Source organism: Diplotaxodon limnothrissa, linkage group LG2 (genome assembly GCF_057381915.1).
Source record: "Diplotaxodon limnothrissa isolate DT_005_m linkage group LG2, D_limnothrissa_male_GT1.1, whole genome shotgun sequence".
Taxonomy (NCBI): domain Eukaryota; kingdom Metazoa; phylum Chordata; class Actinopteri; order Cichliformes; family Cichlidae; genus Diplotaxodon; species Diplotaxodon limnothrissa.
In genome coordinates this window covers 6,477,729-6,500,287 of record NC_140597.1, presented here as the reverse complement: position 1 = coordinate 6,500,287, position 22,559 = coordinate 6,477,729, and the positions used below count along the sequence as shown (strand labels likewise).

The window sequence follows — 22,559 nt, the reverse complement described above, 5'->3', positions numbered from 1 at the left end:
ACTACAGGGTTAGCATTACTTTTATATTTTAGCTATGAAGCCGGCACTCTGAAGAGCAACTTACAGTGGAATGTCCAGGTTGTTGTAGAGGGGTCAGAGAAGCTCACACAGATTCTGTCTGCAGACGCTGTGTGACCTGTGGCCAGATCCTACTCATCATTCTGAGGCCTGAGCACTAAACGCTCACAGATTTAATCAATGTACCAGGTAAATGGCTGAAGCAAGAGGATGCAGGGGCTCATGTAACATAAATACAGGAATCAGTTAACACTTTTCAGCATATGTGGTGTTTCCTTGATCATAGAAAAAAAAACTTAAGCAAAGATTTAATGGGTTGATAATTAAAAAAAATTCTCCAGATTTCATAGAAACTGAATGTTAGGACTGGCTGCTCCTGCCATAGTTATCCTTTCCCTCTGGACTTGAACAGGACTATGAAATCCACTTCATTCTGTTGAACACTGTCCAACATTGGGAAAAATGTACAAACATGGGCCAGAATGCCTGATTTTTCATAGACGAGATGATTTGACGCTTTCAGCGGGAACACGCCTTCGTTTGTCAGTGTAAAGACTGGGAACGAGCCAATCTGTCACTAATAACGAAGGATACTTATCCTACTGGGAAAGCATTAGCTATTTCAGGATCTAATGCAGCACCAAGGACAGTGGCTGGGATTGGCACAGAACATCTCATCATGCACATTGAAATACGAAAATAGAGATTAATGATGTGAGGAGAGTGAACGGGCAATGTGAACGGACCTCTAAATTTGTTCCTTCTGATAATTTTTTGCCAATGAACCAAAACTATTTTATCAAATACTAAAAATTCCTCAACTCTCGAGATGACATTTTCAAGTACTTCCAAAAAAACAAAAAAAAAACAAAAAACCCACAAATGCAGCACATCAACAACATAGTAGCTCATCTGGCCCACGATCCATCACTGTTCACATATAATTGTAATGTGTGAAAAACAGAAAGAAAGTGATAATTTTTGTTGTTATTGGTTGGTTGTATTGCACAAACTAATGAGAATTAAAATCCACTGAGAAGTCAGAGAGGCTCAAACATTCATATAGATATGTATTAATCTTGTTTCACTAAAATCTGACCAATACCTTAAGACAAGGAGCGATTCTTGTGAATTGTGAAGGCGTAGACTGATGGGCAGCTCGTAATCATCGTCTTCACACTGGAAAAGCTATGACTAACAATGTTTGGAACCATTGCATAAGAACAGAATACGCAACTCATGAGTTATCAAAACATTCCAATTAAGGTAATTTCTTGTTTGACAAATCATTAAAGCTCTAAAGATAAGAGTTTACAAAGTCAAATACTGTGAAAATGGCTAATAACCAATGTTCAAATGTAAAGGACTAATCGATTTGGCTGTTTTACAACTTAGTTTATGAACTGGTGGTGAGACAAACAGGTAGTTTAAAGCCACATTAGGCTACCTTCAGTTTTACAATTTATGAACAAACCTACGGAAAAATAAGTCAGTTAACTTATCAAGTATAAGCAGAATCAGCTCAGCAATCAACAGATTAGTTTTCATTCTTCTCCTAGAAGCAGTTTACCTTCTGAGGTTTTTGTACTTGGTTCCATATTTGCCTTCATAGCAGTGACTAAGCTGAATGAAGAAAAAGAAAAAAGAAAAAAAAAACCTTGCCTGCTGGAGCGATATCCTGTCTTCAATCCCAAGTTTTTCCTCAGTGCATTTCTCACCTCTTAAAAGCGCCTCGGGGAAGGAGAGAGGAAAATCTGAGCGGTGTCTGGCATTCTAAATTCTGGAGATTAGCTTGCTATGTCAGCTTAGCATCCGCCCAGATTCAGCTTCTCTGTCACTCCACACCCCTCCACCCCTCTGTCAGCAGCAGCAGCAGCAGCGGCGGCAGCATGCTGCACTCTTGTTAACTTAGCTCCCTTCCCTACTGTACTTCTAAGTGCACTCGAGCACAGCCCATCTGGGACTGCTGGTTGCCATAGCACCCGGTCCATCCTTCCCACAGGAGCGGTACTAGAGTGAGGAGAGTTGGGTATGTGACAGGAGACGTCGGGCCATGAGAAAGTTCAGTGCAGTCTTTTGAATCAAAAACACTGCGCGTCTATATTTAGGATACTGGGTGGGGCTGGATGGAGGCAGGAAGACTACTTTGCCGCATTTTCCCATTTGGAGCTCGATTGTTTCACAGCAATACAAGTTCAAAAAAACAAAAACGAAACTGGTACACTGACAGAACGCCCGGGGGAGTGTCAGGAATGAAGGGAATGCAGTGAAATTGTGCAGAACAGGTAAAACTGTGTGCAGCAACTGCATGCTGGGTATTTGCATCATTAGTGTGAAAATGCTTCACTTCCTATTCCCAGGGAAAGAAAGCATGAAGGGGAGAAGGCATGGTGCAACACAATGGGCAAACTTAGTCCTCTGCTGTCAAATCGCCTCAGATGGGTAAATTCAATACTATATGGTACAGTAATTAGATCAGACTTCTTCAAAAAGTCAGCGTTGCAAACAACATTTCTCCTTTAAGCAATTAGCAATGGAAGAAAATGTGTAGTTTGAAACAAGCCCTTCTGTTTAGCATGTAGTCTTCCATTTTCTCTCCTTGTACAGTGCAATAACTAAGAAAACGATCTTAATGTTTTTATTACGAACAGCCGTTCTGTGCAACACCAAATGTGCTGGAAAATTTATATTGTGTGGAAAAATATTAAAGGGTGAGTACAATGCTAAATGGTAACATTTGAAACTTCATGCAGGTCACAGGAAGCAAAATTGATTGATGAAGGGTAGAAACCTATCCCAGCTACACTGCCTAACAAAAGTATTGGACCACACCTCTTAACCTGCAGAGCTTCAAACCTTCTCTGGCATTAACATCAGTGTGCTTCATGGAGCGGGTCTCCATGATCAAGCAGCTCCTGTGGCTATATTGTGTAGGCAGCCAGTACTATTGCTTGTATAGTCTATGTAATAAGCAACAGATTTGTGATCTTTACCAGTTTGTCACACAGTTTATTGCCATATTATCATAAACAGACTGGAATTGCCAGCTTTACCCTTTTCAATCACAAACTGATAGACTGACGAGCAGGCTGACGGGATCTTATCTGTATCTTGATGGACCAAAGTCGCTTTGAGGACGGTCACCAATTGTGAGCAGTAGCAGACCTAGTGTCCATCTCTCAAGCAAATATTTCAAAGGGAACAACATTGTATCACATCTGTGTTTTAAAGTCTCCAGCCACTCTTTTCCATAGTGAGAGTGTAACAAAGGTATAGCCACTGACTCAACCGCTAATGTTTGCTCTGAGATTCAGGTGTTTTATGCTTGTAGCAGTTAGCCTTGAACTGCTAGTTTACCAATGTAAAACTCATTTAATTCCCTCTTCAGTAAAGTATCTCCAATGTTTTTTGTTCAGCTTGTTTCAACAAGGTAAAAAACAGCTCATGATGCTTTACAAACTATAATGATGCTTAGATTCACCAGCAAACATGACAACTTAAAATTATTGATGTAAAATGTGGATCTTACCTGGAAACCAAACCTTTTATAAGTTATCAATGTGCACAAAATATATGATGTGTGACAGCACAAACAAACAGTCTGAAGACGACAGGTACAGCACAGATAAACTGTGATGCTCAAAAAAACCAAACTACAGAAGCGTTTATCAAGAGAGGACTAAGGAACAGACAAAAGCCAGAAAGAGCTGTAAACATCACACAAAACATTGCAGCCACTCTATTCTATTTTTCCAAGAAAGGTTAAAATAATTAAACTCTACAAGGAGTAGAGGGAGACTAAAAAACAAGCTTGAAGTGCACTCAATGAAGACAAGAGCAACCTTCTCCAGGAAATAAGACATCACAGTACACCCAGCTACAACCAAGGGTCAGCAAAGGGCCTCAAACAGAGTGAACACACTAATTTTCAGCTAGTATCCGAAGCAGAAACACAACAGGTTTGGAAGAAGGAGCTCGACACACAAACAGAGCATAACACAGTGATAGAGCAACGCTGATACCGCCTCCGGAGCGCGCAGCGATCTGCCACAGCGAGGGTAAACAACAACAAAACTGTAGCGCAGGATGCAACTCACCGTGTGGTACCCGCGGGCTATGGGTGGCTTTCCTGTAGGGTACGGATCCACTGTGTCGATGATTGTTTGTCTCTCCCCTTTCTGGTTGATCTTCCGAAAGCGCCGACGGGACTGTCTGTGCGAGGCTTGTCGCTGAAAGTACTCCTCATTTTCATCCATATAGTCCACCTGGAAATGATAGAAAGGGAGGGAGATGGAGATGAGGGGAGTGACAGTCTTCGTCTTCATTCACGCCCCCTCCCGAATCCCCCACCTCCCTTCCTACCGCCCCGCTCATTGCGTAAAAATAGAAGCGTGTGTGGGCTGTACGATGCACACCTACGTCAAAAGGGTGCTCACAAAACAAAAGGAGAGACAGAGAGAAAGAAACAGAGGGCTGAGCGAGGAATCTGGATGGAAGGAGTGAGCTAAGGAGTGAAAAGCAATGGGGAGTAAACTGATTGACAGGTAGAGATAAACAGAGATGGAGCCTGGCAGAGTTGGAAATAGAGATGCTCAACTCTCTCAGTGTCTGCTAGACATATTAACCACAATGAAATTACAAGTTCAAAAAAGATAAAAATCCATGTTTCCATTTTTAATGAACTGGGAGGAAGAAAAACATTTTCCATGTGGAAACTGGCACAGTATGCCACTTTAACTAAGCCATCGCTATAGTCAAGCGGTACAATTTTGTGACGCTTTTTTGGTTTTAGACTACTTAAACTGTGCTCTGGTGCCACACGGCTTTGTGCCATGATGGAATGACATATCTGACTTTACATTTTTGGCCCATTCCTTCCCTTCCCTCTCCTCGCTCGCTACTTTCACTGCGGCTTCACATTTCACAGCGCTCAGCCTTTGGGATTACACCACTAAAATCTCTCTCTGCCTTACCAACTGCTGCCATGACAACGGCAATGGAGCTGTGTGCGAGCGAGAGCGTAAGTGTGATTGTGTGTCTAATTGCAAATCTCGGAGTGAACGCGTGTACAGCACAGACACGTGAGCAGCTTTGCTTATGTTTATAACGGCACGTCTGCATATCTCTGTACACTCTTAACATGTAGCAGAGAGGTTCATCCGCGTGCATCACTTCCTCGGCAGCATAAGAGCCCCTGTTCAGTAATTACAGGGCAAGCTAGCAACTGTAGCAGCATAAGAGGCAAAAGGCTACAAAGTGTCTGCAGCGAGCAGAACAGAGGGAGGTATTATTAAGGAGTGTGTGTTTATCTGATAGAAGCTCAGTTATCACAAGCCCCCTCCACCCACCCACCTACACAGCACACTCACAGAGAAGAGGCAATTACAGTGAATGAACAGTGCTGTGACTACAGCAGTGCAAACCGGTTGTTATTATGTGTGTTATGTTTTTTTATTTTACGGCGATGATAGAATAGGGTGGATATGCGCTGCTAGAAATGGCAGTTGAGGGTGTGTTTCTGTGTTATTATAAGGTGGGGCAAACGGTGCCATGAAGCAACCAATCATTTTAGTGGATGAACATTATGTTATAATTGCCACAGGCAGGCAAATTAGCTGCACTGCACTGTTTCTTACCCCTCAACACAACACTCAATTTGACTAATATCTTGATAGCATTAACCATGTTTTACATGTGCCCTCTGATTTATTTCTCTAGTTTCAGTTCCTTTTCCTCACGTGTTCCTCTTTCAAAACAAATGAAAAAAAAAAAACTGTGTTTACTTGATTATTAAAGCAGGTCACAAACTTTCTGTTTCTCTGCATTATGTGGACCAGTCATTTCCAAATTTCGTGAAAGCAAAGCACACTGGTGTTCTTATCTGTCGAAGATAGTCATGCTACCTTTTTTTCTTTGCTTTAACATAAGGCCAACTAGCATATACCTGATATCCATGTCCTTATTACACATGTACACCCCGCATTGAACCACAGGACAGGCAGTGTGCTCAGTTTTTGTATCAATCTTTTATTTATCTAGGTAAAAATCTCACTGAGATTTAAATCTAATTTCCAAGAAAGACCTGGCATCAATCCAGTTAAAGACGTAAGACGGGTCTGAGGTTGTGGCTTTTTTTGTTCGTTTGTTTAAAAAAATATTTTACAGCAATGGCAAATCATGGAGCCTTGCAACAGTTTTGAAAATTAGCACTACATGCTAGCCACACGTAATATACTGCATATACAGCTGTCACAGACAGCTGTAGAGAAATGTCAATAAAAGGCACTTAAAACAATCCAATAAAAAATAAATAAATAAACTAAATCAGCGACACTCTGCTGTAGATTTTTGGTGATCGACATGGAGTCCAGCTGTTTCACAGATTGACAGAATTACAAAATCAATGATTACCATAATGTTTCTTTTTGTATCCTATACATTAAGGTGAACTAAAGAAAAACCCCACCTGTTTGTACCCCCTTTGTATTGATGTTTGAGTAACTTACATTACATCAGAAATGACAGGTGGATGGATTAGAAAAAAACCAAAGTCTGACCTTAAAGGTAGTAACTAAACGGTGGCAATTTTAATATTTTGTAGGTTTAAAAAACTACAAGCCGGGTGTGTGGTTTCAGCTTGTTAAGTATACAAAATTATCATTTGTCAGTTCTCTCTGTTGCTGTGTGTTATTTTTCTCAATTTCTATGTATTTTTATGCATTTCTTACAAAGAAAAAAAGTCATAATTGCTACTTCCAATTTGTGCTTGCTAGGTGGTGTGTTGGTGTGCATGCAAGTAATGCTTTTGACACAAGTGTGCTAAAAGTCTGAGAAATACAACTCACCACAATCATCTCTGATGGTTCCAGGACGATGCACTCACATCCACGTCGAAGGCTGCCAGCTGATCGCTTCCCAAAACTAGAGAAAGGAGGGAAAAGAGAAATATTAAATCTTTATCTAAAGCCAGCTGAACTCAGTCTTATTCAAGCTGCGCATAGGCAGCTGAAAACTCTTAAATATAAGTCCTAACCTACAGGTAACTCCTTGTGCAGCATTTTAAATATGCAGTATGGAATATCCCTATATAATGTTGGATTGAGCAGCAATGAATGAACACTTCTTTTCAGCTGTGACCCATCAGAAGGGAACCACCCACCTCTGGAAAAGTCCACTCTCGCTACGTCACAATTTGTACAGTATGCTTCCCTCCTAATGAGGGGGAAGGGGGGGGGGGGGGGGGGGGGGCAGCAGAGACTAAAAGGTCTCGAAGACGACGAGCTGCAGTGGAAACTGAGCATGAAGAGATCCAAGTTGTGGCTTTGGGAAAGAATGCCGCCTTTGTCCAGAATCAGACAAGGGCTCCCTTGTTTGTTATTTTTAAACATCTCTTGGTTGTGAATGTGATCCACATCACTGTGTTTTAAGATAAACTCAAGTGACTCCAAATAAAAAGATTGCACGTTGAGTTTATGTGCCAGGTTTGACCTGTTTTGCAATGCTGAGCTTTAGGAGATGAGGTTTTGTAGTATGAAATGCATTTCTAGGTAGGTTTGGAAACTAACATTTTTTCCTGAATTGGTAAATGGAGCAAACAGTCCATAGAAAATTCAATCCGAAACAAGTTCTAATTGTCAATTCATTGTTTTATTTTTTAAACAAATCTTACATGTGACTTTTTGTTTTCTTAATGCTTTTACACACATAAAAGCCATGAAAATAATCTGTGCTTCAAAAATATTTTTCTGATTCACGCTGTAGCCGTTCACACCGAGCACATAATTACGCTGGACGAACTTACGGCATTTATGTTTTTCAAACAAAGTTCGATCTTTTCACTAAATTTGGCCATTGAAGCTCAAAACGCACCTCAGCGCTGAATACACAGTGATATAAAATAATACCATCTTCCCCCTGACAAACAGCCAAATGCTGCTCTGGGTTATTCGGTTTCTGAAATTATTATTCTGTCTCCTCAGATGTTCTTCTAAATAAGCTAACAAGAGCTCAGCCTGCCCCACTGACATCCTGAAATATGTGCAAAAAAAGCAGTCGCGATACATCTTCAGCTCCTGGATCAAACCAAGAAATTCTCCGTGCTGCTGCCTTCTCATGAGAATTGAATGAACTCAAATTCTCAGTTTCTTGCTTTAGAAACATCAGGAAAAACTCATCAGCGCTCTATGCCGACCTGACCACAGTGTGTTTTTCTTTAAGGACAAATGATTTATAAAAACACAAAACCTTTGGTGTGTGCACGTTTATACACGTTACAGGACAAATTCAGATGGAAAAATTGGAATTACAATTTCAGTGGTTTCAATAAGTCAACTGTTGTAAAAATGTGAAAACCTCTTTAACCCAACACACTGGGCATTTTACACCATTTTAAAACTCCTGCAAATATCTGAGGTCATTTTGCTAATCATAAAGTGTGAGGATACGCTGCTTATTGCTTCTATAACTGACAGTGACTCAAATGCATGTGGTTTCAGACTGTTGATTAAATCATTTAAGCCCACTGTTAGGCTCTGGGAAGTTTTCACAAGTTCTTAATATTTCAATGTCTAAACTATTTCTTGGAAAAAATAAAAAAATATATCTCTGGGCAGGTTAATTAATAACAGTGGTAGTCAATGTGACTTGCTCTGTTCGGGCAACCTGCCATCTACTCAAACCTCACCCTGCGACTGACACAAACTGAGTAATTCCAGGTGTTCAAGTTCTCCTCAGCACCCACAGATGAAGTGAGCAGCGGTAGTGGTGTGAGCCTATGGACGTGCCAGCCTGCATCAATCATTCCCGACAGGAGCAGACCTCCAGCGCAGCATGGCCTAAATGCTTTAGAGCTTTGGGCTTGTGGCTTCATGTTGTGGGTGTAGCTTGGTCAAGTCAGGGAATAAACACCAGCCAAGAAAAACCTGGTGATCCTCTACCTGTCAGTTTGGCAGAGAGCGAGTAATGATTTTTGTGATGCTTTTGTTTTCTACGAGTTGATTTAGCTGGCTTTGCTTTCCCCTTTCTACTTCCTTTTGTTGACTTTTTTCTCTTTTCTTTGTGTTTTTTTCCTCCTGTCAGCTGTTCTGTTGTTTCTCTGCCAGAGCTGCAAATTTTACTTGAGCTATTTGTCGACTTTATAATTCACACAACTCCACAGTAAAGTTTTGCCAAGAAGCACAAACTGAAATCAAAGGCAACATGAGTGACTGGCTGGGCCACACAGCCTTGGTGAGCAAAGGCAGCGAGGGGGTTAATGCTGATTGTCACTGTTTGCTTTGCCTGAGCTTCTGTTTAATGCCTACTAACTCTGCTCGTATCCCTGAAATACACAAGCCTGAATTCCACCGCAGGGCCAAACAGAGCCACTGTAAGGACAGCTTACTCAGTATTTTCGCTCGTGTTCTCGCAAGACAAATGCTGTGATTTTTTTTTTTTTTTTGGAACTTCCTTCCACCAAAGATGATTTGTCAGCTGGGCAGCGGCTTCAGAGAAACGAACAAGTGCTTTTGATCTGGTTTTAGGGACGTTTGCGTTGGTGCCAGCTATGATCCTGTTCAGCCTCCTTCGACTCATGCTACAGTGGAAAAGAGATAGCGAAAACACCCAATGAGCATCACAAAACACGTTAGGCCACCAGAATACAAACGGGAACGTGACATGTTCAATCATGTTCCTCCGTTGCATTCCTGACTTTAGTAATCCATTCCTCCATTTTGCAGGAGGCGAGGGCCACTGGCAGTGTGCAATATTATAGAAGTTGAGTGTGTGGGGGTAGGAGCGTGTTTTCTAACAAAAGTGTCTTGTTTGTGGATTAAAGCCTCCAGTGCCCTATGACTAGTGCTGAGCAAATATTAAGTAGAGGGCCTGCCAAGAGGGTAATGTAAATTAGAAAACAAATAATGCATTCAGAGCAAACACTGATTGTCTTAGCTAATGCTTAGGTGGACTGGGATGTAAGCAACTCTCCAGCAATCAACACTGCCACACAGCACACTCTGCAAAGCCTACCCATGCAAATATTCAATTTTTATTAGCTATAACTAAAGAGGCAGAGGTCTAGGCACACACTACTTGGTATGAATTATTTATCAACAAGGAATTCAGGGCCACAAGTTAACGTGAGGTTGTTTTTTTCTTTCCAGAGAACTACAGTGTGTGTGTGTTGGCTGATGAACCTACAAAACCAGATAAAGGAATTTAAAAAAGGGAAGGAAAAAAAGATAGGAAAGGTGCCAGATGCTTGAGCAAGTATTCAGAGCACAGCACAAAGAAAAGATGATCACTAGTAAAAGTACCAAAATATTGCTACACTTACTGTGTAAATCTGTAACCTTTTATATTTCCGTCACCTTTTTATTTTGCTTGAATTTATTGTTTCTTTAAGAAAAAATTCAAGTTAAGCTGTGAAAAATACAGGACAAAAAATAAAGACAATGCATTTCTTTTGTTTTTGAACAGTTGAAAATTTTGCTGTTTCCCCCCTTTTTTTTTTGTTAATGTGACAGCTTATATGTTTTGTTTTTAACTTGAAAAAAAGTAATTCATTTCAAACCACTCATGTCACTCAAAGTATGCCATTCAAATTAAAAACAAAAAACACATTTAATCAAGTGCCACATTAACAGTACTTTAATCCTCAGGCAAGCTCTGCAAAAATACACTTACTACTCAAATGAAAGCAATCGCTCCCATTTCCTTCCATCCATCTCATGTAACAAAGGTCTGAACCTGTTCTGTCTTTTCAAAGCTTACCATGGCCCATCTTTATGCGTGCACTGCAGTTCTCAACTTCTTTAGACCCAACAGAGGTGAAGCCAACAAACGCCCATTGGATAAGACACCAAGGGGTCTTTAAACCAGCTTCCTAGAACAATGTCTGTGTGCAGTCCAAATGTGTCTCACAGTGAATTCATAGCAAATAAGTGTGAGAATACATCTATAGCAAATTATGTCCTATTTTGTGACACATATGATTAATAACACATATTGAAATTCAGTCCTTTACGTTCTCACAAAGCATAAAGCTTCTTAAATAAGCAAGAGATTACCTCAAGTTAAAAATTCATTGCCCAAAAGAAGGAATGATGAAAACCATACAAGCAAAAGCAAATATTGTTATTTCAAAATCACATCAGCCAAGAATTTCACTACAACTCAAGTCTATGTGAAACAAAACAAAACAAAGAAAAAGAAATTGATGGTGAAGAGAACATCCCCATTTTTGCTTCTATGCTGTCATTTGACAGGCAGCCAACATCTCAACTTCAAATTAAACCCTGAAGCTCCCAGTCGACTGTCTGACATCTCCCCTGCCTCGGCAGCCTTGCATTCCCCTCCGTTATACAACAAGCCTGGGCGTCTGGAATGTCATTCCACATGCATCACCAGCTTCTCATTCTACCAGCCCGGCAGCCCACCGCCTTAGCCTCGGATCCACTCTGCTGCCTGTGTGAACCAACGCAACACTTAATCTGTACCCCTGGTCTGAGCTGAAGGGGGTGGAGGGGTGGGGGGTCTCCTCTCCTCTTTTAAGCTGTTTAACTGAGTAAGTGGTAAGAGGGCACACTGGCTTTTTTAACCCACCAGACCCTTGAGAAGGACAAAGATTAAACTCCTCAGATATGCAAGACTTCTGACCCAGCACAGAGAAGGAGGGAGTGGGGGGTCAGATGGATCTTTGGCTACAACTGCTAAAGTGAATGAAAACCGCATCCAGGCTTTGAAGCCTTTACCAACATCCTGTCAGAGCCGAGTTTGATGATCCAACCTCACCTTGCAAAGATAAACAGAATTCCTTGGAGTAACAGCGTGGTCCACACCACATGCATATTCCAAACCTTTGCCCGAGCACATCTGAAATAGGCACTGACAACGCATCCAAGAATGTGTAACTGACTCGTGACTTTTGCTTCCCAAAATACAGCTTCACTGACATTGTAAAAGGCAAAGAGAAAAGGGCACTGGAGACACGAGTGTAGAGAAAGAGCGACTACGCTAGCCGCTTGCAACTTTTCCAAACACATTCATCAGTCATCACTGCAACTATCACTCATTTCTAACATGTTCTCACCACAGCAGGGGCTCCATCTTTGTTTTGGTTTCAAAGTTGCCAAAAGTTGTTTCTAACCCCCTCCTTTATATACCCCAAAAGAGCACACACCCCTTTTGCTGGCAGCACACTCCTCACACTGACAAATCCAAAATAACATCAAAGTCATACTTCACATTCCAGACTTGAAGGTTTTACTGCAACCAGCTCCCGGCTTGGAGAATAGTCAAGATTTTTAAATTACAACCAAAAACAAAGGAGTTTCTAGGCAAAACTTCAGTAAGCCGTACGCTCATGTGTTTCTAGGTAAGAGTTCCATGCAGCTGTACTTTGATGACTCACCCCCGACACGCCAATCTGCTCCTAGAGTGACACAGCCACCTGATAAGATGAACCCCTCCTTCTGAAATATCCCTTCTTGTTAGTTCAGAGTAAGCCAAGCAAACATGTTCCAAGTCCCGAGACTTCGCTGTAACTGCGGCATATTGTCCTGTACACAAACCGGCACTGCTGTCGGAGATTTGTGTATGAGAATGGGAGTGTGTGGCTCAAAGTGTAGATCAGCTTCTGTCCAATGGCCCTGCCCCCTTTCTCTCTCTCTGTCTGTCTGTCTCTCTCTCTCTCTCTCGCTCTGTGTAATGTGGTGAGCTGAATACGGCCGCATTCCAGCGTACGACTCACTTCCTGTTATAAAGCACGAGTGAGTGAGATGCTGGACTGTATGTTCCCGTGTGCACGTATAAACAGCGCAAAGTACACTGCTTGTAGAAGTTACTCAATGAAGTCAGTCAACTGAACTCAAATATTCTAATTACAGTGTTTAGATTTATTTTAGACATGAAAAATATAAGACCAACTCACAAGTTGCCTCAATGTCTAGTTGTGTCCTGTGGTTCAAAAGCTCGATTGCTAGTTTCTAAACATTATTTTTAACATTTTTCCTCAGCTTTAAGCTGGAATGATCATTTTACTCTGTTTTCAGATAAGCGGCATCATCGCATTTAAAATTTTAAACACCTAAAGCTGGCATTTCCAACAAAGAACTGGAAATATGTTCAGTGTCATGCAATTTAAATTTTCCTTAGCTCACATATAACCTGCAATAACTCCAGAGCTCATCCCGAGGCAAGACCATGCAATGCTCAGAGAATACACAAAAGACCCAAGAATTACATCTCAAACTACAGCCCTGTGTTAGCATATTAAAATCCATGACAAGCCAAACCAACCACAACAAAAAAACATTATGATGGCTTATATGGTATATATGGAAGGGCAGGAGAAATATTTGTCCCTCTTAAAAAAGTAGCACAGCTTAGGTTTGGTCGACTGGATAGATGAGACCAAAGCGGAGATGTTCGGTCATAATACAAAGCGCCATGTATGGCAAAAACTAAATGTGGCAGGACAAACAACTCACACCAACTGTTGAGCATGGAGGAGGTAGTCTGATGATATGGTCCTGGCTTACAATCACAGGACCTGAGACTACTATAAAAAAAAAGATTTAATCTAATTCAGATGAATTCGGGATTAACCCTGGTTAGGGATGAGAATCAAGAACCAGTTCAGAGTAGTCCAGTTCCTTGGTCAGTCTGCCTATCGATCCCGTTCATCAGTTCATGCACTCTCGCTACGATCAGCTGGATCGGAGGAGGAAAACAGTGGTGCAGTTTACAGCGTGGATGTAGACATTCCTTTTATTTTACTGCACAAAGATTGGGAGCACGATGGATACTGCTCCAGGACGAAACAACTGCATCATACTGTTAACGCAACTTAGGCTCTTTGCAAGCACCTGCACAGACAAAACAAGTTCGGCTCTTTGCAAGCACCGGCACAGACATAACGCTAACGCTAAGCTAGCCAAGAGCCCAGACTGGTGTTGAATTTGAGTAAATGCTGACCCCAGCCCAGTACCGCGATAAAGTGAGCAGTCATTTGCGGTGAAGCAGCTGCTGAACTTCAACAGGTATCAAACTGATGAGCAGTCAGGCTGTAGTCTGAGTTTCTATCTTTTCATGTTTCTACATTAGAATCATCGTGACGACCACTTTAAAGTCTCTTTGTGCTGGTTTCCATCTTTTATTTGTGTTGTCGGCTTTGTCTTCATACATAAATACTAAGAGATAGATCGCATGTGTCTTCATTAGAATAGGGATTTGTGTTGGTGTGTGGGGCGGGAAGTTTATATTCTTAACTGGTAATTATGAGACCGTAACATCAAAGTAACTTAACGAGTAGTGTAACAAATGTCTTTCTCCCGGGTGTGATTAAGTAATGTACTGTGTTACTTTTAAGAAAAGTGTTCTCTGTAACAACAAACAAAGAGGGGAAATACCTCCAACATGCACAAACATGTGACAACTCAGCATGAAATGAATTTACATGAATGTAATGACTTTCATATGCTGCTTAGAGATGGTGGTGACTCTCAAAGTGGAGCTAATGTGAATCAATAAGGGAACTGAATTGTTAAGTGATATTGATAATGGAATCGGAATTGCTAATTCTTATCAATCCCCATCTCTTACCTTGAGTGTTCTGTAGTATCAATATGCTAGAAATACACACACACACACACACACACACACCTTCACTAGCAAGATAATAACAAACATTCTGGTAGCACAAACAGACTTCATAGCAAGTGATCAATGTTTAACTTGAGGGTTGTTGGGTAAACTCAACCCAACTCGCAGCTTGATGGGGTTTTATTTATTTATTGCATGATTGATGCCAGGTTAATAGTCAGACTACATGTCCCTGGATTTAGAGCAGACTTTCAGTTTGAACAAAAAAATAAAATAAAATAATGAAAAATAAAACCTCCAAGCCAAAGGCAAGATAACCCCGATGATATGATAAGTGTTATTTTGTGGAGTAGTCCTGTTCACATGACTGTGTGAGTTGTATCTAAGAACAACCCCTTAAAAAAAGAAAAGAATAAACTGAGGACAAAAAATATTCAGCACAAAGTCAAAATTTCATGTCAAAACAAACCAACAGTACTGTTTCACAGTCTGTGGCCTGTCGCTGGCAGGACCTAGAAATGTTTATTTTTAAACATACTATTGCTCTAAAATGAGAAAACAAGACTTACTTGTTTGTCAACAACAACCACCATTAAAATCATACCAGATGAATGAGCACCTAATATTTTAATTAAAATTAAAAAAAATAATGACATGCACAAGCACAGTAACCATTTCTAGTCATGAAATGAATTAATAAAAAACAAACACACAAAAAAAAAATCTCTTCAGCCGGCAACTGTTCCACAGAATGGAAATGAACATCAGAGGCGTTGAGAAACATCTGTATTGTGCAACAAGAGAATAAATCATCACTGGATTATTTTGTCATCTACAGTCACAGATGAGTCTGCCTGTCAAGAAACAGTCTTATCGGTACCGGCCCTTTTTTTCCCCCAGCAGTTCACAAGATGTGATGATGCAAACATTCCTCTGTTACCAAAAAATGCAATTTTCCCACACGGGATGAATATGTTAGGAGTTGTGGTATTGGTTTACCCAGTGTAAGAAGTGACTGATGATGAGAAAACAGTTTGGAAGTGGATGAACGAAAGAAGCTTGATAGCAGTATGTTGAAAATGAATGCACACAGCACCGTGGAGGAAGGGAAGTAAAATCGGTCTGGGTTTACTAAAGGGTGTTTCAGGGTGGAAGTCCACAGTTCCATGCAGTTACTAGAAACTATGGCTAAAAATAGTTTAGTGTTGAATGCAGAGTACATGTGAAAATAATGATTGTCTTTAGCCTGTTGTTAACATTTGAAAGTTGCAGATTTGGCACATCTAATTTAAAGAACACACTGGAAAATCTTCTGAAGGAAAATTCATCCCTGAAACCATTAACAGCTCAGTAGTTGAAAAGCTTTTAAAGACACTCGCCTAAAACACAACCATCTCAATAATGGCCCAAAAAATAGATGTGTAACATCTGAAAAATGGCAGCTACAAAAAAAAGTGTTATTCTGTGCAGAGTGATATAGTGGTAGACAACTGTCACAACAGATCACCCGTTCCAAATGTTTTCATCCCATTAAATGGTCATTATCAGTTGTAATCACTTCCATAGATCTCACTAGGAAGCACCATCCTGTGGCTGCTAACAGGCTCGGTAGGCAGTTATCATCTGATCTCATCAGTCATGCACTGAAAGCACATTTTAAATCTGCAATGTAGTCATCACCCTGGTAACCTGCATGTGGCTAACAACGTGAAAGTGTAGATTTCTAATCAAACCATTATCTTATAACCCGAGCCAAGTAGCTTTGGTATCTTAACCTAAACAGACGGTGTGTAAAAGAGAAATAAGTGGCAACTAAAAATGAAAGTAAACAAGTAAACAGTCAGTTAAACTGAAATGCCTTCCTGTCTCTTTGTCATAAATGCTGCTTTTTCCTCTGTCCTGTTTTTGAGAATGTCCATTAATTGGAAAGTTGGTGGTCTAAAACCTCCTTAGGCCAGAGGATACTGTATCCCAAATGGCCTCAATGCATTATGTGAGTTTCTACGATAGAAACACTGAACATAACACAAGCTGCACTCAGTTTAAAGCTCCGGGTGGTCACCAAGGCTCAAGAAGTACTCTGTAACTCTTATTTCATAAAAAAATGTATTGGCATTTATAATCTCTGCAGAATCATAAATTATACAAGGCTGACTGCCACTTTTAAAACTGACTAAATCAGTAGTGCACTTTGGTCACGGCACGCTAAAGTTAGCCTTCAGTGTACCGTGACTAAACATGTATCTATTTAGGTGATATTTGATTTTGGGTTTACGGCATACAGTTCCAGCTTCTACGATTAATGACTGAGCCATTCATCTCCCCCCTGGATCAGATGTCACTACAGCTACCAGCAGTAAGAGAGCGAGAGAAGCACTGAGAGAATGATGGAGACGTATCAGGTTTTCAACCTTGCTGCTAGTGTAGATATGAACAGCCATTTCTGGGTAGGGCCTGTCTGAAACCCAATTCCACCACATCTTTAAAAGCTTTAGGAAGTCCCACTGGACTCCATTCAGTTACTCGTGCCACAACCAATTTCCCCTCCGAGCCATTTTACCTTCACCATTTGTCCTCTTTATAGACTAGGTGAGGCAGTGTGTCTGGATCTTTTCTTACCACCCAGTGTTTTGCCCCTATAGGAAAACCGTTAATAAGAACAATCCATGTAAAAGACAAGAAAAGAAAAAAACAAAAGAAAAAAACAAAAAACGACAGAAACGTTCATAATAAGATGATAAGACAAACAAATGCTTTAATACAGAAACTATGACAGTCACGCTTTCTACCAGGAAAACAGGAAGATTTCAGTTAGGTTTACAGCTTTGCATCACATTAAATGATTGTACAGAGTTTCTCTAGCACTGTTACAGGAATACAGCCACAACGCCGCTGTCAGGAAAAAGTCTTATTCTTCTCCTTTTCATTCTTGAACTGAAAATGCAGACTGTCATTCAAAACCTGAGTGAGTTTCATGACCCAGGAGTCCTTGAAACGTTGACTTAGAATGTGCCATTGAATGTGTCATTTTGAAAATGTCTGATTGTCACTGAGGAAATAGGTTCTGCTTCATTTCCCCCAAAACACCTTTTTTTGTTCTTTCTTTTAAATAGAGCCAAGTGGCTTACAATATACTAGGGGGTTAATACAAAAATTTCATTAATGAAATTAGTGTATGAATATAAAAAACTACAACAACCAATGACAGTTGGCCATAATCTAATCAGCCAGTGCAATAGTAAATTACCTTGGTAAATTTAACATTGCATATTTTTCTCTACTTCATTGTTGGCATGAACTGGCTCCTTTTGTATAACTGTTTTCAACACAGTGTATGTGCCGTTTCACTAAGATTAACAAACCTGTGTTAGTCAGGTAGGTAACTTTATATAATTCATGTTTGTCTAACTCTGGGTCTTGATGTAGGCCCACTATCTGAAACAAATGGTCTCAGCTGCATTAAAGCTGCTTTAAACCTTTTATTTTGATTGGGTGCCGCATCCAGAACTGTGTCCCAGAGAAACACATTAAGCCTCAGTCAGGCCTACAGATTGGTTGCTGCCTTCCTGGTAACCACCAGTCATTAGCGAAAGATGTATTTCCTGACTAGTGGTGAGTGGTTGCTGGTGAAGTTGCTGTTGTTGTTGCAAAGAGAATACTGCATCAAAAACCTCTTTGTCAGCATTCTGTTGGTTAGTGGATTGCTGCAGTTACATGGAAGACACTGACTTCCAACAGCAAAACTTGGAAAAGGTGCAAAAAGCGGAAAAGTAGTTTGCTTTCAGAATTAAAGCGTCACATTTCTCCTGCAAAATATCAGTTTCAAAAGCAGCTACTTTTAGTTTGAAGGCTGATGCTCACAGCTTGTGATTTCTTAGTTTTACAGTCAGTTGGCGAATAGTTGGAGTGTATTTTTTTGTTATTAGATAACAAGTCAATATCATCCAGGCAAACTGTAGAAACTTAGATACCTGTGTTTGCTAGGAGATTGCTGGCCAGTCTCTAGGACCGTATGAGTGAGGCCGTACGATATCCATATTTGTATAGAGGAAAGAGAAACCAGCATCTGAAAGTTTTTGTTTAAAGTAGCCTGAGCCTACTTTTTGCCATGTTTAATATGCTGTTGACCAACAAAACACTAGGGGTCATTCTGCTTTCTCACCGATGGAAATGTTACCCTTGGATTAAACTTGGAAGAGTGTGGAGGGTAAAATGATAAAAGAAGCTCACAGACATTTACCTGCTCTATTGTTACATAAGCTCAATCAGACATCACACAGACTTCGTTCTAAGAAGCTTGTCAAGTTTGATCCAACTAATTCAGACTTTTGCATTCTACACGCCCAGCATGTCTACAAAAGTCAGCGCTGTGGTGAATGAACAGCTGTATGTTGCGTGCTCTGTACAATGCAATATTCCCATTTGACTATTGCCAGATTGCCTTCTTTTCATCTAGCTGCTCACATGAATCTCAGCTAGTGGCACTGAAGCACATTCTCGCAGAAACTAAAACCGCTCAACGTGCAGTTGGTGCTTCATATGCATAATTTAGCAGAGAAAACATAAATGTGACAGTCCTGAATAAAGCAGTTGGCTTTATTCTGAACATCTGAGCTAATTATCAACCCCATACAGTCTCACACAGCACAGCGGATCCACCCTCCACAAGCTCCTTTGCAACATATGCTTAGTAAACACTTTCAGGGCCTTCTTCTCCTCTGTGACTGTGGTCAAGCATTAACTTTAATCTGCCAGTACCTTCAGATCCCCTTTCGGCATCTCTCTCACTCACACTCACACACACACACTCACACACACTTTCACCTTCGTAAAACTGAAAAGGTTATATTTAAGAGGGGGCTAGCTTTTTGGCACATTTCCGATCAACTCTTCCGTTTTAAATGCATCCCACGTTCGGACAAACCCAAAGAACGACCTCAGTGGACTCCCGCTGTACAGCCGGAACAGTTCTGCTCCACGGCCTAAAGTGACGGCCTCGAGATCAGAGTGGCCGTAGGTGTGTTATGCAAGCCTAATGGATAAAAAGATCATTGTTTTCAAGACGCCTACAGGGATATTTCATGTAACAGATCCACTTGTGAAATCGCAGCTTTTTAACATTTGAGTCTTGGCTTCAGAGGTGGTGAACACTGCTGTGAGAGGGGAACATGAGTCTTAAGTCCTCTGAAGGTGCCATAAATAATTATTTTCAACCCTCTTTAAAAAACTAAAATAATATGCAATATGGTTAAATCAGAAAAAGCAGGAATTATCCAAGAGATAGACTAATGAAATGGTTTGTGTTACTTGAGCTTTTCAACTATTCTAAAATGGTGATGATGATAACGCTTTCTACCCAAGGTTATTGAGCCTACTGTGATACAGGTCAAAAGCTTTAAAAGGACATGACTTATGCTAATCTTTTAATTATGATGAGGAATCCATACAATTTAGTCAAGGTGTCTCTACTTGCAAAGTACAAGTGTTACAGTGTAAGCTACTATAATGTGGTTTTACACAGCTTCAAACCATGCCTATGTATCCCGCTTTTTACCCTATGACAGCTGGGATAGGCTCTAGCTTCCCCTCTATGTAACCCTTAATTGGATAAGTGTATTAGGAATGGACAGATGTACATTCACCTTTTTGCAGTGTTGGTGATATAGTTTGAGAATTTCAGAATGTAAAAATGTATTTTAATAAAAACTGTTTATAATTTTTAAAGGCGACATGTATTTTATTCTCGACCTAGTCACCTAATGTATTTCTCTTGAACTGCAGAGAAGTCATGTTGATGTCCCAGCAACATTCTTGTACATGAGAATTAACCAATTTGCAAAGGCAAATGTTAAAATGACTATCTGTATTAAATAACTGATTTTAAAAAAAGATATAAATTAAAATTAAATAGTTATGCCAAAAACAAGTAAAATCTGTTTTAGAAACCAAAGGAACAATGATAAAGTTACAATTTTCTTTAGTGAAATCGCATAACTGCATGCAAACATTTGCTGCTGTGCAACATTTTTACAAGCCAATTTTAATAAAAGTTAAGAAGCTGATAAGACAGGAAACAAATCTTGGTGAGAGAGACATTTGTCTCTTTATTTTAAATTAGCTTGGAAGGAAAGCAGATGCTTGCATGTTACTGCCAAAAATCACACCTTCAAACAGCATTCAAAATGGCCGATGATCTTACCTGCTTCTGGGCAGGAACATGGATTCTTTGATGAAAACTGAGCCAGACAACAGGATGTACCAGCAGCTTCCTATGTCATCAGGGCTGAAAGACAGAAAGAGATACATTAGTTCAGAATGTATTAATGGTGATATTTTGACACGAAGCAGCCAAAAATATAATTAAGGTTGATGAACGAAATGAGAATTTTTGTAGATTTGGATAGATGAGCCTATAACTGATGAAAAGAACCCAAAGAAACCCAAAATGCTCTGGGTCTCAATCTGTTATTTGCAGGATGTGTAAAACAAACAGGATCCAAAGGGTCAGCAATTCAACATCCTACTGGCATCGTAAGACACCGCCAGGCATCCTAATGCATCACAGCTATTCTGGCTATTAAAAACAGATTTGCAAGTAAGGTGAAATATTTCATTTGATTTGTTGCTGTGGATAATAAAAAGAAAAAACAATTCTTGACAGAAGTTCCCAAAAGGGCTCCCTGCTTAATCTATGCCACTACATGAGGGGCATGGATTCCATCATCAGTGGGTGTACAAGGCTCTCTGCAGACTTGTATGCACAACAACTACACTACAAGGCCACCAAAAGCACAAAGATCCTCCAGGTAGACTACAGAGTAGTATAATAAGAACAAGTAGTCTTCTGTGGAGTCTGCAACTATCTTTGTGAATGCCCACAAGGCAGAACACTTCCTGCTTTTACCCTCTACGACAGTAAATTGAAAATGTTTATGTACAAATCAATATATTGATGGAGCTTATTTGCTGTGTCAGTTTACTTATCACCATTTTCTGTGCAGGTACTGTGACTTAATGCATCAGTGATGCAAGACTGCTCGCTGCGCCAAATGATTAATAAAATTACAAAAAATGTAAAAAAGCGAGAAACTGAAAGGAAGGGAGAGAGAGAACTGTGAATGAACTGAAGACTCATTTCTGTCCCCACACAAACAGGAAAATGGGCCTCTGAAATAAACTCACACTGACCTCTGGATGATGCAGCTGATTGTCAAGTCATTTTCCAGGGAAAATGACAGGTAAAAAACAACAACACTAAACATCAAGACTGTGCACTTTTTTCAGCTTTAAGGATTGTGTGGCAGTTCATGTGAACCACAGGCCTTACTAAGGAACATCAAAAGACTCCACTGAGGAGAATTTGCCTACAGATAAACAACTCACTAAATATAATTTTCAGAAATCACATTTGGTACGTCAGTGTTAATAAACTACGCTGCTAATGTTGAAAGGATATCCTCAGATTTTAAAATTCATCAGTTTTGTCTCTGTAATCATCTCGCTTATCCTTGGGTCTTCACAGGTACCGCAGGGATTGCGCCGAGATAATCTCAAAAGGCTGAACCTCTATCAGTGGTACATGCAGGATTATCAAAGAGACATACATATTAACCTAATGAGAATGTAAACAAAGAAAGAAAGAACAATAATCATAAATAATAATAATGCTTGCTTTCGTCTATACGCAATCAATTCAATGCAGAGCGCTTCAAGGGGAGTCAACATATATAACTGCTGTGCTGGTGAGATAAAGTATAAGGAAGCAAAATGCTGCTGTACCAGCATAAATTGTGAGTTATGTGTTACTGGATTTAGTTAAGTATAAGCTTATATCAAAACAGATTACACCGGAGACACTGTGCTGCATTTTTCAGGTAATTACAACAGTGATCAGTGAATTTTTTGACTGCTTTGTGAGTCCCAAAAAAAAGCCATCGCTGACAGCCTTGTCAATCAGA

General features: G+C 40.2%; 1 protein-coding gene across 2 annotated transcripts in view; it reads right to left on the bottom strand.

Annotated features, from left to right (window-relative positions):
- Positions 1 to 22,559, bottom strand: part of rapgef2b (Rap guanine nucleotide exchange factor 2b) — a 107,064-nt gene that overhangs the window by 42,287 nt on the left and 42,218 nt on the right. For both annotated transcript variants that reach the window (XM_085360249.1, XM_085360248.1), the window contains exons 4-6: positions 20,801 to 20,884; positions 6,864 to 6,939; positions 4,116 to 4,283 (exon numbers count right to left, since the gene is read on the bottom strand). In XM_085360249.1, the coding sequence (XP_085216375.1) occupies positions 4,116 to 4,283; positions 6,864 to 6,939; positions 20,801 to 20,884 (328 nt within the window). The remainder of the gene's footprint in view (positions 1 to 4,115; positions 4,284 to 6,863; positions 6,940 to 20,800; positions 20,885 to 22,559) is intronic.